Below are 16,547 nucleotides of genomic sequence, written 5' to 3'. Positions count from 1 at the left end.
AACAAGAAAGGCATTGGTAAAATCCTTTGTCTGGAGTGTACTACTTTACAGTTGTGAGTGCTGGACTATTGGAAGAAAGGAAAGAGATTCACTGGAAGCAACTGACATGTGGATTTGGAGAAGAATGATGAAGACATGCTGGACTGAAAAAGGATATGGAAAGAAGGAAGATATAATCTGTAGGTCATATCCTGAGATATAATGACTTCCTAGTTAATGTCTTTGAAGGAAAATTACTGGGAAAGAAAGGAAGAGGAAGACCAAAGAAGACATACTTTAAGGATGTGAGAAACTTGAAGGGATGTAAAACTAAAAGGAAGGTAAAGAGAACAACAGGATTGAGAGGAGAATGGTTGCAGCGACAAGGTTTAGCCCTTAGTGTATGATGATGCACTACTGATATATATTCCATTGTGTACAACCAAATTAAAATGAAAGAAGGCAGTTGCGATAAGGAACTAATAAACAGATGCTCTATGTTGCAAGCTAGGGACAAGCGGAATGAAAATAACACACATAATGGCCGCGTTTTTCTGGGTTGCAAGGGGCGAAGTTTTAAGACGTTAAACTCCCAAAATATGCACAGATCACAATCACCAGCATAAAAATTCTCCACATTTATTATATAACTTTGATATTTTGAGGGAAGTCTTACTGCTGTAATTCATTATAATTTGTTAAATGTAGGAGAGTTAAAATAAATTTGTATGAATTATTTAGAAATAAAACATTCTTAACAGTCTTTTTTGTTTGCTTGTTGTTTAAAGGGCCTAACATCTAGGTGAATGGCTCTCCTTAACAGTCAAGATGACTGGTACGGTCTTTCTAATGCTAAGTAACATCACAACATTTTCCTGGAGTTGAAGTGGGAAACCAAGGAAAATCAAATCTAGAATCACCAGGGGCCTATTCCACAAAAGTATGGTCTTGTACATTACAAGTTACTAGTGTGGGTTCTTGTAATGTATGGAGTTGTACATTTCTGTTCCACAAAAGATTGATAGTCTCTTGTATATTACCAGTGAATTGTTACAAGTTTTACAAGTGACGACATATCAATAAACATACTACGTCATAGCATGAATCAGCTGTTTATCCTAGTATTCCATTCGTTGAATTAGGTTATGCTTGCCTCATTTATCGTAATATCGTATTTTACTGTAACTTATGCAGCAAAGATTGAAAGAACTAATATTCCTGTGAATTTTTTAATGCTACGATGTTATTTTTCAGTTTATTTCTTTGATGATAGGAAATTACTCCGTTATTATCACCCATTCTGTTCTTCCGCGATCCTCGCGTATGTTCTACGAGAGTCTAACATACTATACCTACCTTGGTCTGTCATTAGGAATCAGATGCCGCTAATAACGATATTCGGCCGCCAAACTTAATTGTTACGAAATTGCAAACTCTGCATGAATTGTTAAAATGATGTCAAGAGAAACAAAGTTATTCATTTTGAAGGAAATAGAAGGTAGGAAAGATATTCGTTTCGGTGGATACAGCGAGTCTGAAAAAAACAAGACAAAATAAATGGTTGGATGGAAATATTTGACTTGGGAAAAGCTCATGGAGGTTTTGAGGGGAAAAGTTGGACGTACGTAAGAGATATTCTGCTCATTAATGATTCCAGGAATGTCCTTCTTGGAATATGTTTTTTTCAGCATTTTCAGGCCAACAAACAATTTGAGGAAATTTTATATCATTTATTGCAGCTACCACAGACCGAAGATTTTGCCATCCCAAGCATATCTGCAGTACCATGGTACTGACCACCATTTCCTAGCCAATGTAATGTTGTTAGTAAATGTTTAGCAGAGAGAGATTTATTTCTGTTCGTAGGATATTTTAAGCTATGGCCAATATCTATCAAAAGTTCTTCCACTTGTATTGTGCTTAACCTAAAACGTTCATTGTATTCAAATACAGTGTTAAACTGGAAGTTTATTCTTTCCCTGTACAGACGATAGTTTTCATTTTCATCACCATCACTATCACTACTGCTAGACCACATATTTATCAAAATGTATCCAAAATAAGCGTATTTAAATAGGACTAGTACATTTATATATTATTGTCCTTTCACTGGTAGAGAATTCTTCTCATTTCGCTAGTAAGTTACAAGTACTAGTACTTTTGTGGAACACGCCTATAAAAATTTACTAGTAATTTGTAAGTATGGAGTAGTAAAGTACAACTGTAGAAAATTCTTTTGTGGAACAGAAACTCTGGTATTTGTACAAGTTACTAGAGAATTTACTTGTAATGTACAAGACCATACTTTTGTGGAACAGGCCCCAGCAGTGAGATTTTAACCAATTTCTTCTTATTTGTACTCAGAAGGCTGAATGCACCTCATCTGCACAAAATAACAAATATTTCCAAATTCTAATTCAAAATATTAAAAAAAAAGTAAACAGGAGACTTTGATTAAATAATATTATTTTGTTCTATTACAACATATGATACAAACAAACACTATATTTTACAATTAATAGCCATATTTATCATTGAGTTTTGTTCTTCCATCACCACTTTGATCTTCTGGAGGTACCCACATTGAGTAAGCAGGATCTGAAGCATCGTAGTCATCCACAAAATTCTTCTCAGACTCGGCCTGAAAATAATACAGTTATGCCCCAAAAATCATTAAATTTTCATTTCCAATGGAAATCATAATTAATTTCTAAGTGCTAAACTCAGACTCTATCTGAAAATAATAGTATTATGACCCTGAAATCATTAAAATTATACTTGCCAATGGAAGTCAAAATTAATTTTAAGTGCTAAAATTACCCTGTAGCCTCTGGTATAGGTGATGAGAGAATAATATTACCTGTGCTAGAGACCAGTGGTATTCAACTTGAGGTGCACATACCCCTAGAGGTACGTGAATACTCCTTGGGGGTATGCAAAAATTAAAATAATCATATATAAGGGCTGTTTCTTTATTAGTGGCACCGAGCAAGTGGCCGCGTAGTTTGGGTCACATAGCTGTGAGCTTGCATTTGGGAGATAGTGGGTTCGAGCCCCACCTTGAAGATGGTTTTCCATGGTTTCCCATTTTCACTCCAGGCTAATGCTGGGGTCACAATGCAAAGGCCACAGCCTCTTCCTTCCCACTCCTTGCCCTTTCCTACCCCACTGTTGCATAATCAAATTATTTTAAAAAATTAGTAATAATAATATTAGTGGCAACTATTAATTACAATCGAGACAGTAGCCTCCGTGGCTAAGGTGGCAGCGCGCTGGCCTCCCACCACTGGGTTCTGTGGTTCAAATCTCGGTTACTCCACATGAGATTTGTGCTGGAGAAAAAGGAAGCGGGACAGGTTTTTCTCTGGGTACTCCAGTTTTGCCTGTCATCTCTCATTCCAACAACACTCTCCAATATCATTTCATTTGTCAGTAATTAATCATTCCCCCAGAGGAGTGCAACAGGCTTCAGCAGCTGGCACATTTCCTATCCTTGCTGCTAGATGGGGGCTTCATAAATTCCATTCCTGACCCGGTCGAATGACTGGAAACAGGCTGTGGATTTTCATTTTCACAAACGATACATCTCAAAGTCTACAATCCCTGCAGCATTGAGTAAAACCTATTGCCAGGGATGAGGAAGCTACAGCATTTATGTAGCAGCGCTTGGTCTCTGGATAGTGCTAATAGAGTGGTCTATGGCCTGCAGAATTATGGGTAAGTTTGGAAGTTGATGCCATGAAGCATCTTTACTATCAAATTAATCGCAGGGGGCTTAAGTCCAGGGAGTATGGGCAGATGATAGAGCACTTCCCTGCCCTACCGAGCATATAAATCAGCCACTGATTGCATGATAAGTGCCTAAGCGTTGTCCTGAAAAATGATAGGAGGTGTCTGAAGAAAGTGTTATCGCATCTTGCACAATGATAATTGCAGGTTATTTTGCAAAAATGAACAGTAATACTGCGCATTCACACTCTGTCCTTGGAGTATGGTATGCGAAAGATGTACATCAGAATCACACACTTTTGAGTTTCATCGGAACTCATAATGATGCCATTACCTCCGAAGGGTGTATCAGTTTGGGATCGTACAATGGGGCCCACGTTTCATCAATTGCTACAATAGGATGTAGGAATACTTCCTTTTCACACTCATAGTGTTCCAAGTGAGTTTGCACAGCAATGAATCATTGCCATTTCTGCAATGCCGTCAAATGGTGTGGAAGCAATCGCGATGTAAAAGTTCTTCACAACCTCTCTAATTTAACATTCTCGCCATAAGACCTATCTGTGTCGGTGCGACGTAAAGCCCCTAGCAAAAAAAAACACATTCACCAGATGAGTTGGCCGTGCGGTTAGGGGCGCACAGCTGTGAGCTTCCATCCGGCAGATAGTGGCTTCAAGCTCCACTGTCGGCAGCCCTGGAGATGGTTTTCTGTGGTTTCCCATTTTCACACCAGGTAAATGCTGGGGCTGTACCTTAATTAAGGCCACAGCTACTTCCTTCCCACTCCTAAGCCTTTCCTATCCCATCGTCACCATAAGACCTACCTGTGTTGGTAAAAAAAAAGTAGTATTCCTTCTTGACTATATTCCCATTTCCATCTTCAAGTGCCTTGATGGTGTCCATCAGTTTTCTTTTGCTTTTGACCACACTATATCATAACTTTATTCTATCTCTGCTATCTTCAACCAGTTTCTGTGCGAAAATCTCTGAACTCTTTGTCTTCTCCTCTTGAACTACCCTTTTGAACTTCAGCTTAATATCTCGGTACACCTATTCAAGGTCTTTGACCTTGCCTCATCCCTTATGAGTTCTGATATTATAATCTCTCGGCCTTTTTTTTCCAGCGATGAATTCTTTGCTCTTACAGCTGCTCTCACTCCACCATAATGTTTCCTTCTCCCTAAGTTTCACGTTTGTCTTCCCATAGACTTCAATTGGTTCCTTTAGCAAGATGTTTTTCCAGTTTGGTCCGTTTGTCACCTCTGGTTTTCACTTCATCCGTTGGAAAATGATCTCTTATCCGGTGCTGTTAGTCAGCTCTCTAGTCTTTTTCCTTAAGTTCACAAATCTTGATCTTTGGAATCTTTCTGGTTGGTATCCGACAATTTTTCAAATCAGTTACTAATAACTGGTGGTCACTGTCGAGGGTCTCACAAGGTATTACTTTGATATCAGCCACAAGCCTACTCCTTTCTTCATCTGTGTTGATACTATTGCAGTATTTATCCTAGCAGATTCTGTGGCATAACCAAGACCATATTTACAAAACCTGATGGTTTAAGTTTATATTTAAAAGCTTGTACTGATTCAAGTCTTATTGTTTATCCAGAAATGGAAGGAAGAGTATGTTATGTTGTGAGGCAACTTGAACAAAATCAAGCGGCTTCATTTATTACCTATTCAGTAGCCATAATAAATGTCTTTTCCATCCCAACTGTATCTTGTGAACTGACTCATTTTTTGACGAGCTGCGTTTGACCACCAAACCATTCCCCATGGAGAAGTCAAAGAGAAGTTTTTCTTCCGTGTTTCTTTTACCATAACCATGGGGCCTCATCACTTTCTCAGTCAGTCCCAATCTGTGCATCCAGGTCATCCAGGTCTCCTATAATGATGGCCCTATCTTCACGGATGGCCATTTCTAGACCATCCAGAAATTGGATTTTATCATCCTGGTTGCACCTGGTCTGTTGTGCATAAACCTGTACCAGTGTCAGTGCCAGCTTTTCCTTTATATAGGGTGTATCTGTGATGATGTTACAAACTTTCAGGGCTGATGGAGGACGGTAAATGGATCAATTTGAGATAAGGAAACTTAGTCCGGAAACGTTTGAGTCAAAAATTATTAATAATCCAAGTTGTTTAACATCCGTCCATTCTTAACAGACGTTCGCTCCTTCACCTGATCTCACCCCAACTGATTTCATCTTGTGGGGTCATGTGAAAAGCCTCGTGTACACGACACCTGTCGAGACTGAAGAGGATCTCTTGGCAAACATTCTCGCTGCCTGTGATGCTGTTCAAACGACACCAGGGACATTTGAACGAGTACAACAGAATTTTGTGCCATGATGCTATGCCTGCATTGATGAAAGGGGACACCATTTTGAACATTTATTGTAAATGGAGCAGCTCGTGAAACTTGTGCAGGTAAACGGACTTAAATGAGTAGAATTTTGCTTAACTTTTGACTCGATCGTTTCCAGAATATCGTTCCTTATTTCATTTTGCTTAACGTCGCACCGACACAGATATGTCTTATGGTGAGGATGGGATAGGAAAGGGCTAGGAAGTGGAAGGAAGTGGCCGTGGCCTTAATTAAGGTACAGCCCTGGCATTTGCCTGGTGTGAAAATGGGAAACCACGGAAAACCATCTTCAGGGCTGCCGACAGTGGGGTTCGAACCCACTATCTCCCGATTACTGGATACTGGCCGCACTTAAGCGACTGCAGCTATTGAGCTCGGTATTTATTATTCTTTCACTGACATACTGGATGTCACTGATCCCTTCCACGACATTTGAATCCAAATCCATTCCTCATCTCTTTGTTGATACCTTACCAGTGTGGGATATACTTTTTCCTCAACTTCTTCATCCCATTACCTCTCCACTTGGCTTTACCTCCACGCCAGAATGGCTTTTTTCTTTCTATGAGATCTGCGAGTTCCTCACAAAAACAAAGCAACCCCATCGCCCGGATAGGCCTTGACTGCTCAGCCCAAAGGCCTGCAGATTCTGAGGTGCAGCACGGTCAGTGTGACGAATCCTCTCAGCCGTTGTCCGTCACCTCATCGGCAGATGGCTCCTCAATTGTAAACACGTAAACTGGGTGGACGTCGAACCAGCCCTCCAATCCAGGTAAAAACACCCTGACCTGGCTGGAAATTGAACCCACTGCCTCACTCTCTTTCTCTCTCTTATATATATATATATATATATATACCAAAGACTGCAGAGACATAGTTCTTCGCACTTTCCTATAAGGATGAGTATACTGTACTAATGGTCCCAATTCGTATTTTAAAATTTGCTTCACGTCGCACCGACACAGATTGGTCTTATGGTGACGATGGGATAGGAAAGGTCTAGGAGTGGGAAGGAAGCGGCTGTGGCCTTAATTAAGGTACAGCCCCAGCATTTGCCTTGTGTGAAAATGGGAAACCATGGAAAACCATATTCAGGGCTGCCGACAGTGAGGTTCGAACCCACTATCTCCCGGATGCAAGCTCACAGCTGCGTGGCCCTAAGAACATGGCCAATTTTCTCAGTAGGTCCCAATTTGTGTTACCTGTCTTCTCTGTGCAGGTCACATGGCCCTGCTAATCAGCCATGAACCATCATACCCAGTATAGATCTACTCAAGCTGCTGCCTTAATTGAATATCTTGCCTTCTGAGGCTCTTATCTGAATTGAAACCAAAATTTACAAAGACTCTCTAACTGACTTGCAAGGCCTAAAATCAAGGTCCTTTTCTGTGGAGATTACCTCCCATAGCCTTCAGCCCTCTGCAATACCTGCAAGGCAGCTTTCAGATGAATTTATGTGGCATTTCCTCCATAAGGAGAACTCTTCCGCCCATAGCCATTAGTTCTCCTTTAGTTTGTGAGGTTTGGTACTAGCCAGACAGTCGCATGTAGTACCATCTACTGCCACATATGGCAGCGGGATGTTCATGACCTGACAAAGTTGAAATACAGATATTACAGTGAATCTTACATTAAAAATGAATTTGCATCCAATATGTGACCAATCTCTTCACTTTTGAATTATCTGCAACCAAACTCTAAGAGTAGACCACACAGCCAGTTACTCTACATCGAGTGTTGGGCGGCAGGAAATAACCTGACCACTTAAGTGAGCCAACAGCTTAGGGCAGAGGAGCTCCCTTAATAAGGTGATCATCCTTCACAGGAGGAAATGCCACTGAATATTATCATATAGCATCTGTTCTCCAATGGAGCAGTTACAAAAAACACAGGTAATGTCTGTTCTCCAGGTTAGGGGTAGTTGGCAACAGCAACTGTACTCCAGGTTAGACGGTTGCTGACTATACACCAGACAAGCAACAGGAAAGCACTCTGGTAACTACGTCCCCAGGACATCACTATGACGAGAAATTATAAAATATTTATTATTTTAACCATTATGGTTTTATTTGCTTATGGTCTGTACTAACTTAAATTCACCACTGAAATTGCAGTTAAATATGTAAGGTGTTTTATTTATATCGCTAAATGTTTCAAGAACCTTGTTTGTTCTCTTCCTCAGTGGCTTACAAATCAACATACACTTCTTGGACTTGATCTATCATATTTAAGATATGCCATACAGGTACTTAAGTCCTCCATATACAGTAAAATATATGAATTTTCTTATACCAGGTAATTTAAAATTAAAATATCATATTATAAAATCACATAACACTCAATCTTATAGACGCATTGCAATTAAAATACCAGACTTGTCAAATATTAAAACATGTAAAATTACATACAACCCAATTTTTATAAAATACACGTCTCTCTTACTTAATTACTAACAATATTACAGTTTGCATCTGCCATTATAAATTCATTACAGCTCCTTCTGTTGCACAACACCTCTAAATGACTAATCTCCTTTTTTGGTCTGTTTGCTTTACATTATAAAATAAAAAGAAGAAAGCATGTCTTATAATCCAGGATCAAGAAAAACTTAAATAATAATTTAAGCTAAAATTAAGAAAATTAAAATGACTTACTGAGCAGACCTTATCTTTGTGATTACATAAGGCTAACCTTGACCTCTGAACTGATCTTTTTGGAATCATGCGAGCTAGTTTTAATATATTTAACAGTGACTGCAATGTTAGATAAATTATCAAATCACGGCCAGAAGTCCCAGGCAGCCCTGGAGTGGATGAGGGGGTACAAAGAATCTCCAGGCTCAAAGTAGTGCAGTCCAATCTAAGATTTGCTACTACATGGACCATGAGAAGTTTGTTCATGGCCGGCAAACAGGAAAACACATTAAATGAGATGAAGAAGCTTAGTATTGACTAGCTTGGGATAAGCGAGCTGAGATGGTGTGGCAAATGCAGTCTGTCATGAGATAAAGTTTAGAAGATAAACAACCACTGCAATGGAGTAGGCATATTCATTTGCGAAGAATATAATAAATATATCTCCAGCTCTGTACCAGTATCAGACAAAGTTATGCTCTTGCAGTTTAATGGCAGCCCTCTTCAAATAAATTTAATAGGGTGTATGCTCCTACAGCAGACACGAAGTATGACAATGAAGTAGAAAACTTCTATGAATGTGTGACTAAGATCCTTGATTCAGTGGAAAAGAATAGCATTACAATAATAATGGGAAACCTAAATGTTCAAGTAGGAAAAGGAAGGTGAAGTGACTTGGTAGGAGAGTGAGGTCTTGGGACAAAGCAATGACCATGGTAACAGGCTATCCCAGTTTTGCCAAGAAACAGAAAGGGTTATTACCAATACTTGGTTCCAACTTCCAGAAAGATGATTGTACACCTGGACATCTCCAGCAGATGGTGAAGAAAATGATATAATAATAAGAAACCAAATTGATTTCACACATTAATAAGAGATTCAGGAGTTTCATGAGGAAAGTAACAACTTATCCTGGCACTGATACTGGATCAGACCACAATCCATCGGTGGCTAACGCAGTTTTGAGATTGAAGGTTGCTTAAAGAAATAAGCTCTCTTCTGAAACTGATGAAAAAACCTGGCTGTCCAAGAATTTAAGGCAAAATTTCAGAATGTTTACAACAGTAGCTATATGCTGAAGAAAGCTGGAAACAAATAAAGGCTACCATTGATACCACTGGAAAGAAATATATTTAATCAGATAGTAAGTTAAAAAACAAAAATGGATGACAAATTATATCTTGGACCTCATGGAAGAACATAGGAAATTCAACAACAAAAGAACTCAGTATCTTAAAATGAAACATAAAATTAAGAAAAGGCTGATTCCAGAGAATAGTCCACTCAAGTAGGAAAAAGTAAAGTTTAAAATAAAATCCAACAATTTGTTTTTATGATAGATAAAACATGAAATGTTACCAATTTTATGATATGTATTCATTTATTGATGTCTTTCAGTTTTTGTGGTTAACTGAACCTTTATGTAGAGGCTAAATTAATTTGATATTTCTCAATACTTTTAGGAATTCCTGTTTATTATAAAAAGTTAGGAAAATAATTATAGTAAATGTTAATTCTAATGCTCTTTCTCTTCAGAGTAAAGTACTTATTTAGGCTATTAACAGGTTATATAAGGTGTAATAAAGCGAAAAATGTATTGCTGCAGGCCGTGTAAACATGCGACGGAAAAGGTATAAAAGTTTCTGTAGACGAAAAGTGTGTGGCTCATTTTGAATAAAACTTAGTATGCAAAGCCAATACTGTACACCCTTTCAAGCTGTTATATCATTCATTTCAAATTTCAAATGGATTCATACAAAGCTGATAGTAAAATACGTTGCAAGCAGACGACCAGGAAGTTCCCCGCTGCTGCAACACGCTGCACACAGGATTCAGTTTCTGCGTCACACTCACTTGTAAAGGACGTATTTTAGAATAGCAATCGGTGTTCACACTGAGTGATATTTAATAATGCCGCTTACTCACAAGGAACGCTGTAAACTGAATTGCGAGAAGAAAAAGAATGATGAGGATTTTAAAAGAAAGGAAAGGGAAAGGCATGCAAGGAGAAGGACGATGACACCTGCCCGGTTACACATACGCCGACAACAGGTATGAAAATCGGTGAAGAAAAACAGAGCTCAGAAAAAACTTAAGGGCTTATTAACAGTTACTTCCTGTTCTACAAGTCCAACAATGCAACTATCAACATCGACTGCATAGCCGAGTACGCCAATGCCTGCTTATAAATGCACATACAAACATCGGGGAAAGCTGTAAACGTGTAAAGTGTTCGGAGCAGGCTTTACCAGTGAGTCCGCGGAAGAAACGGGAAGTTATTTCTGTGTTGAGTGTAAAATTTTGTGTAAGTTCATCCACCTCTGGCAAGCGCAGGAAGTCTCACTTCCAAATCAAGAACTTTAATTTCTTAATTCGGATGATATGAGTTGACCATCTCCTCGAGCAAGAGTTTTTATCTCCATAAAGGACAGTTCTGGACAAAAAATTTAAAACAAAGAAACTATTCATGTGTGTCACAATGCAAGACGTATACTAAGTTTCTAAACAAGAATACACTCATCACGCAATTGGTCGGTCCTCTTTTTGTGGACTTCGACCAAAGTACATTTCTGTGTACTACCAGGAACACATGATATTCATTATGTGGAACCATTAAAAAAATATAAAGTTCAGGCAAGAAAATAATAATATTCTGAAACTATTACCACACACTCTCTACATCTAGACTACAAGATCGAAGCAGATGACAAAAATCCACCCCGTGATACGGCTTTTGAAGTGGGCGACTTCATACTTGGAAAATACAGCAGAAAGAAACATTCAAAATATTATGTTTGTACCATAATTTAAAGTAATGGTGATATTTATTTTGTAACCAGTTTTCACAGGTGCAATGATGAAGCTAAACTGTTTTGTGAACCACTGACGAAAGAGGAGTGCTTTTTAAATGTAAGTGAAATCGAAAGAAAATTACCGGTGATTCGTTTTACTCATGGGAAATGGTATTTTGATGAGTCTACACCCGAAGCAGAATGAACAAATTTTTTTTTCATTTTATTATATTTTTTCTGACCAAGCCTTCATTCAAACTGTAGGCTGCTTAAGCATTGAATGTTCAGTTATTTTAAAATATTTTAGTTCATTTTACATTCACTGTTAGTGTTAAATAAATGTGTGACAATTCATAAAAGCACTTTGCTTTATTAAGTAGGCCACATGTCAGTAGCAGTATCTATAGTTATATACCTAAATTTTTCTTCTTCTTCTTCTTCTTCTTCTTCTTATTATTATTATTATTATTAGGAGGAGGAATGAAGCTTGTAGTTTCATGTGACCGATAATCTCGCTATCATGAGCCACGGGACCTCATTTTTACGCAAAATCCAAACCACGGAACGTGGCTTTCACCTTGAAAATCACACATGCATTAATCGGGACTCGAACCCAGTCCATCTTGATGGTTCCAAGCAGCTCCACTGCTGCACCATCACACCCCTTATTTATTATTTAGTGCAATATTAAATATACATTTTATCATTTAGTGATTGTATTTGATGCAGAGTTTAAGATTTATTAGCCCCTGATGCCATGTCATCATAGCACTGATTTGCGTGTGTAATACCGCAACGCTGTCAAGTAAACACGCGACGATCGCCTTTAACTATATTGCGCCAGGCATTAAGCAACTTACACATTTGGTTTATTTTGTCCTTCTCGTAAACAAAATCTTAACATTACCAATAAAAGTTACCACAATTCACACAATTTAGAAAAAGCGTAAAGGTATGTAAAGTTAAAAGTCCGTTCCATGTAAACACCGACTGTTACATTTAATTTTATAAAATCGCATACATCAGGTTTACAAGAAATGATATTTGTGGGGGTTGTTATCATCTAAACGTTATTATGCATAAATCCCAATTTGTTTGTACTTATGTAACCACGCGACGCCTGGAATTGGCCAAAAAGATAAGGATAACCGAAAGACAACTAGATGAATGAAAAATGTCAAGAAATGGAAAACCGTGCTTAGAAACATGACAATCCTATATGCATAAAACTGTGAAATACGTAACTTGCTGGAAGTTGAAAGAAAAGACCTATTGTTTTGGAAGACATTTATGATAAACAGGAAGTATGGAAAGAATACAATGAAAATCATCCTGCTGCTGATGGAAGACCTGAGTATTCTGAAGGAGCTACAATCTTAAAATTAGAAGAAAGTGATTCTAAAAGACTTTTTTTTTCTATTTGTTTTACGTCGCATCTACACAGATAGGTCTTATGGCGATTCTAAAAGATACAAAGGCTATGGGACCAGATGAAATTCTGTTCAAGATTCTGAAACTCATCGACAAAGATAGTGTTGATAAAATTGTAAAACTTTTCAATGATATATATATGACACCGGAGAACTTCCTGAAGATTGACTGACATCAATTTTCATTACCTTGCCTAAGAAGTTACATTCCAAATTATGTAATGACTATGGATTTACCAGTTTCATGAGCCTTCTGCTAAAAACTGTTCTTAGAGTAGAAAAAAAAAAAAGCAAAGAAAACACTGAAGAAACATAGTTTGGATTTAGAAACATTTCAAGTTAACGAACATTCTACAGAAATGCAAAGAACGAAAGATGCCTATGCCTGTTTCATAGACTACGAAAAAGCATTTGTCAGAGGTGGACATGAGGGAGCCATGAAACTGTTAAACGAAACTGCAATAAATGAAAAAGACATCAGAATCATCGAAAGCCTATACTGGAAAAAAAAAAGCCGGTCACGACAGACGAAGGAGTGACAAATCACCTGAATGTTCGTCGAGAAGTCAGGAAAGGACGTGTGTTTTCCCCTTTACTGTCCAGCCTATACTCCAATACTATTTCCAAGAAACACTATCAGATACGGAAGTGGGAGTATGCATCAAGGGTAGAAATAATCACACTATGATCAATGGAGAAATAATCACACTATGATATGTAGATGATATGATAACCCTCAGTGAGAAGATTGACAGCTTACAGCTATTCTAGACAAGTTGAATGGCACCCGTGTAGAAATGGGCTTAATTATAAATGTTGACAAAACAAAACTAATAATTTTCAGCATGATAAAGAACAAGACTGCTACCTTAAGGGCCCGTAATAAGAGAGTCAGATAAAAGTGCAGTTTAAATTTATGTAGCAGTTTGCACATTTATTGTGACATTCAATTGAAAACACGTACTACGACTTTCGTTTATGTGCAATCTGGGAGAACATTCTCAAGTTTAGCTATGCCGAAGTTGGAGAGGCAGTTGACGCTCTTATATGGGACTTTGCTTCTATTGGGGAACGCTACTGTAAGAATCAGGATGGGCACACATCAAGATGAATCTACATCTGCATAATGCTATACGAAAAATAAGTTGTTATATGTAATCTATGTATATATTTATAAAATGTATCATACTTCCTGTACAGCTATCACAGAATTTTTAAAGATTTCCCAAGGTAGCAAGTTGTTACTGCTGACTATATGAGTTGCACGCAAGCAATTTAACAGCAAGCTTCCTCGGTAGCCGCAGTTGATACGGCAACGTCGTTTGATGCTGCCAGTAGTTATTTATGGGTTCGAGTCCCAATAGTCCAACAATTTTTTACCTTCTAAGTGATAATTAAATTGAAATAACAAATAACGTAGTTCAAACTATTCAATACAAATAAATAAGAAATGTAGAGTTACATTTCTATTTAATTATAAGCGGAAGTGGTACCGGTTTCGACCCCAATCTGGGTCATCAAAGCCGAATAAAATGCAAAAACAATGCATAGGTAAATAAGAAATTAAAGAATGAGTCTTTCACGAAAACTGTTGAAGAGGCAAAATAAGATGATGGGGAATGGCACTGTGCAATTTTAAATTGTGAAAACTAGAAGAAGTAGAAGGTCAGTCACTTATATGAATTAAGGTGCGATCTTCTGAATAGTAGCACAATACACGCAAAGTTCGGCACTATCTCCAAATGTTTACGAGAAGAGGTCAGGCACGAAGTCACAACATAACTTAATGAATATGAAGTCCAAAATAGTGTAGAAATCGAAGATGAGTCGCTTGATTGAAGCGAATTGCTGGCTCCTAAAGATCTGCGCAACACAATCAATGTCCGGCACTGTGCTTTCAAATGTCGACGGAACTTGGTGAATAGCTTGATGATCCAGTCCGTAATTGTTTCGGTTGCGAAAATGTGTGTGTGTATATATAAATAATACAATTTAATATAGTTAAAGTATGTAACTAGCATCTTGTAGATTCTTTAGAACAGTTGACGTAAAAAACAATTGTGAAGAGCAAAATGGTATAAAGCGCAATACCGGAAACAAATGAAAAATGCATATGCACAGTGCGCTACTTCTTGAAGATAAGAATTCAAGTCGTAATTGAGGTAGTCCAAGGCAGCGCAAGGCTAGAGTTTAAATTTGAATGTAAAGACCCAAAATGCAGGTGGCACTGTAGTATATACAGTTCAATTTGTAAAGTAGTAGGATTTTTTTTTTCAAGAGGAGAGGTGAAAACAAAAGATAAAATAAGTTAATAAAGGAAGAGGATTAGTAGATAAGAGAAAATTAAAAGGATTGGAAGTTAAAAGAGGATGGGAAAGGATAAGATAGGGAAATAAAGGAGGGGTAGTTTAGGGTGGGTTATTGGAGGTAGAAAACGTGGGTAGGAACTTTGTAAGGCATGGAAAACAGAATTTGGGTTTTGAAATTTAGAATTTTTGAGAAGAAGAATTAGGAAGTCAAATAGGATATTGTGTTTTTCAGAAATGTCATTTAAATTGAAATTAGGGTTGAAGTATTGGTCAAGGTGAATAAAACAATTTTCAGTAGTGTTTAGGAGGGTGCCTTTGTTAATGATTTTAAGTATTTTTCTGTCTTTTTCAATATTGGTGTAATTATGCTTGGAGTCTTGTATGTGTTGTCCTATAGCAGAGAATCTGTTGTATTTAATGGCGTTGATATGTTCGGAGTATCTGATGTTAAAGTTCTGGTCAGTTTGTCCGATGTATGAGGAGCTGCAGCTGTTACATTTGAATCTGTATACTCCGGAATTAGAAAAAGCATTAGATTTATTTACTGATTTAGAGTTGTGTAATATATCAAGATTTCTGTTATTGGTTCTAAAAGAAATTTTATGTTGTGTTTTTTAAGAACATTAGTTATTTTATAAGCATCTTGAGTGAGTAAAAGTGAAAATGCTGTGGGTTTGGCTTTGTCTTTTGATAACGTAGTTTTAGGACGGTGTTTGAATTTGTTGATGAAAGAGTTGTTAAAGCCATTAAATTTAGCGATAGTACGGATGGTGTTCAATTCATTATTTAAATCTTTTTTAGACATAGGGGTGTTGAAGGCACGAAAAATTAGGCTGTTATAAGTAGCACATTTATGTGCTTGAGGGTGTGAAGAATCTTGACGTATTGTGGTTGCTGTTTGGGTTTTTTCTGAAAATTTTGTAAGTTAAAGAAGAAGGATGTCTAGTTATAGTTAAGTCTAGAAAATTAAGAGTTTTGTTGTGTTCTGATTCAAGGATGAATTTAATGTTAGAGTCAACGTTGTTAAAAAGAAGAAGTGTAGAGGCTAAGGTTAAGTTATGAGTAGGTTCCCACCTTCCAATACTTATCAATTTCTATATAATAGGTTTATTAATTACATAATATAAACCATATAATCTCTAGTACATGTTTCGTTCCGATTATGGAACATCTTCAGCTAAAATTTGACAAAATGGCAAGACAATTAAATACATTGATGTTATGATGATACAAAAGCTAAAAGATATGATAAAATGGCATGAAGATTAAAACATATAATTATGATGATGAAATAAAGTTCATTTATG

General features: G+C 37.4%; 1 protein-coding gene across 1 annotated transcript in view; it reads right to left on the bottom strand.

Annotated features, from left to right (window-relative positions):
- Positions 1-2,425: 2,425 nt before the first annotated feature.
- LOC136857005 (kanadaptin) overlaps positions 2,426-16,547 on the bottom strand; it is a 152,772-nt gene continuing 138,650 nt past the window's right edge. Inside the window, exon 10 of the mRNA XM_067135339.2 lies at positions 2,426-2,620. Within this exon, the coding sequence (XP_066991440.2) occupies positions 2,495-2,620 (126 nt within the window). The 3' untranslated portion in view covers positions 2,426-2,494. The remainder of the gene's footprint in view (positions 2,621-16,547) is intronic.

Source organism: Anabrus simplex, chromosome 1 (assembly GCF_040414725.1).
Source record: "Anabrus simplex isolate iqAnaSimp1 chromosome 1, ASM4041472v1, whole genome shotgun sequence".
NCBI lineage: Eukaryota > Metazoa > Arthropoda > Insecta > Orthoptera > Tettigoniidae > Anabrus > Anabrus simplex.
Note: the sequence above shows the minus strand (reverse complement) of the source record. Positions and strands in the feature narration are given on the sequence as shown.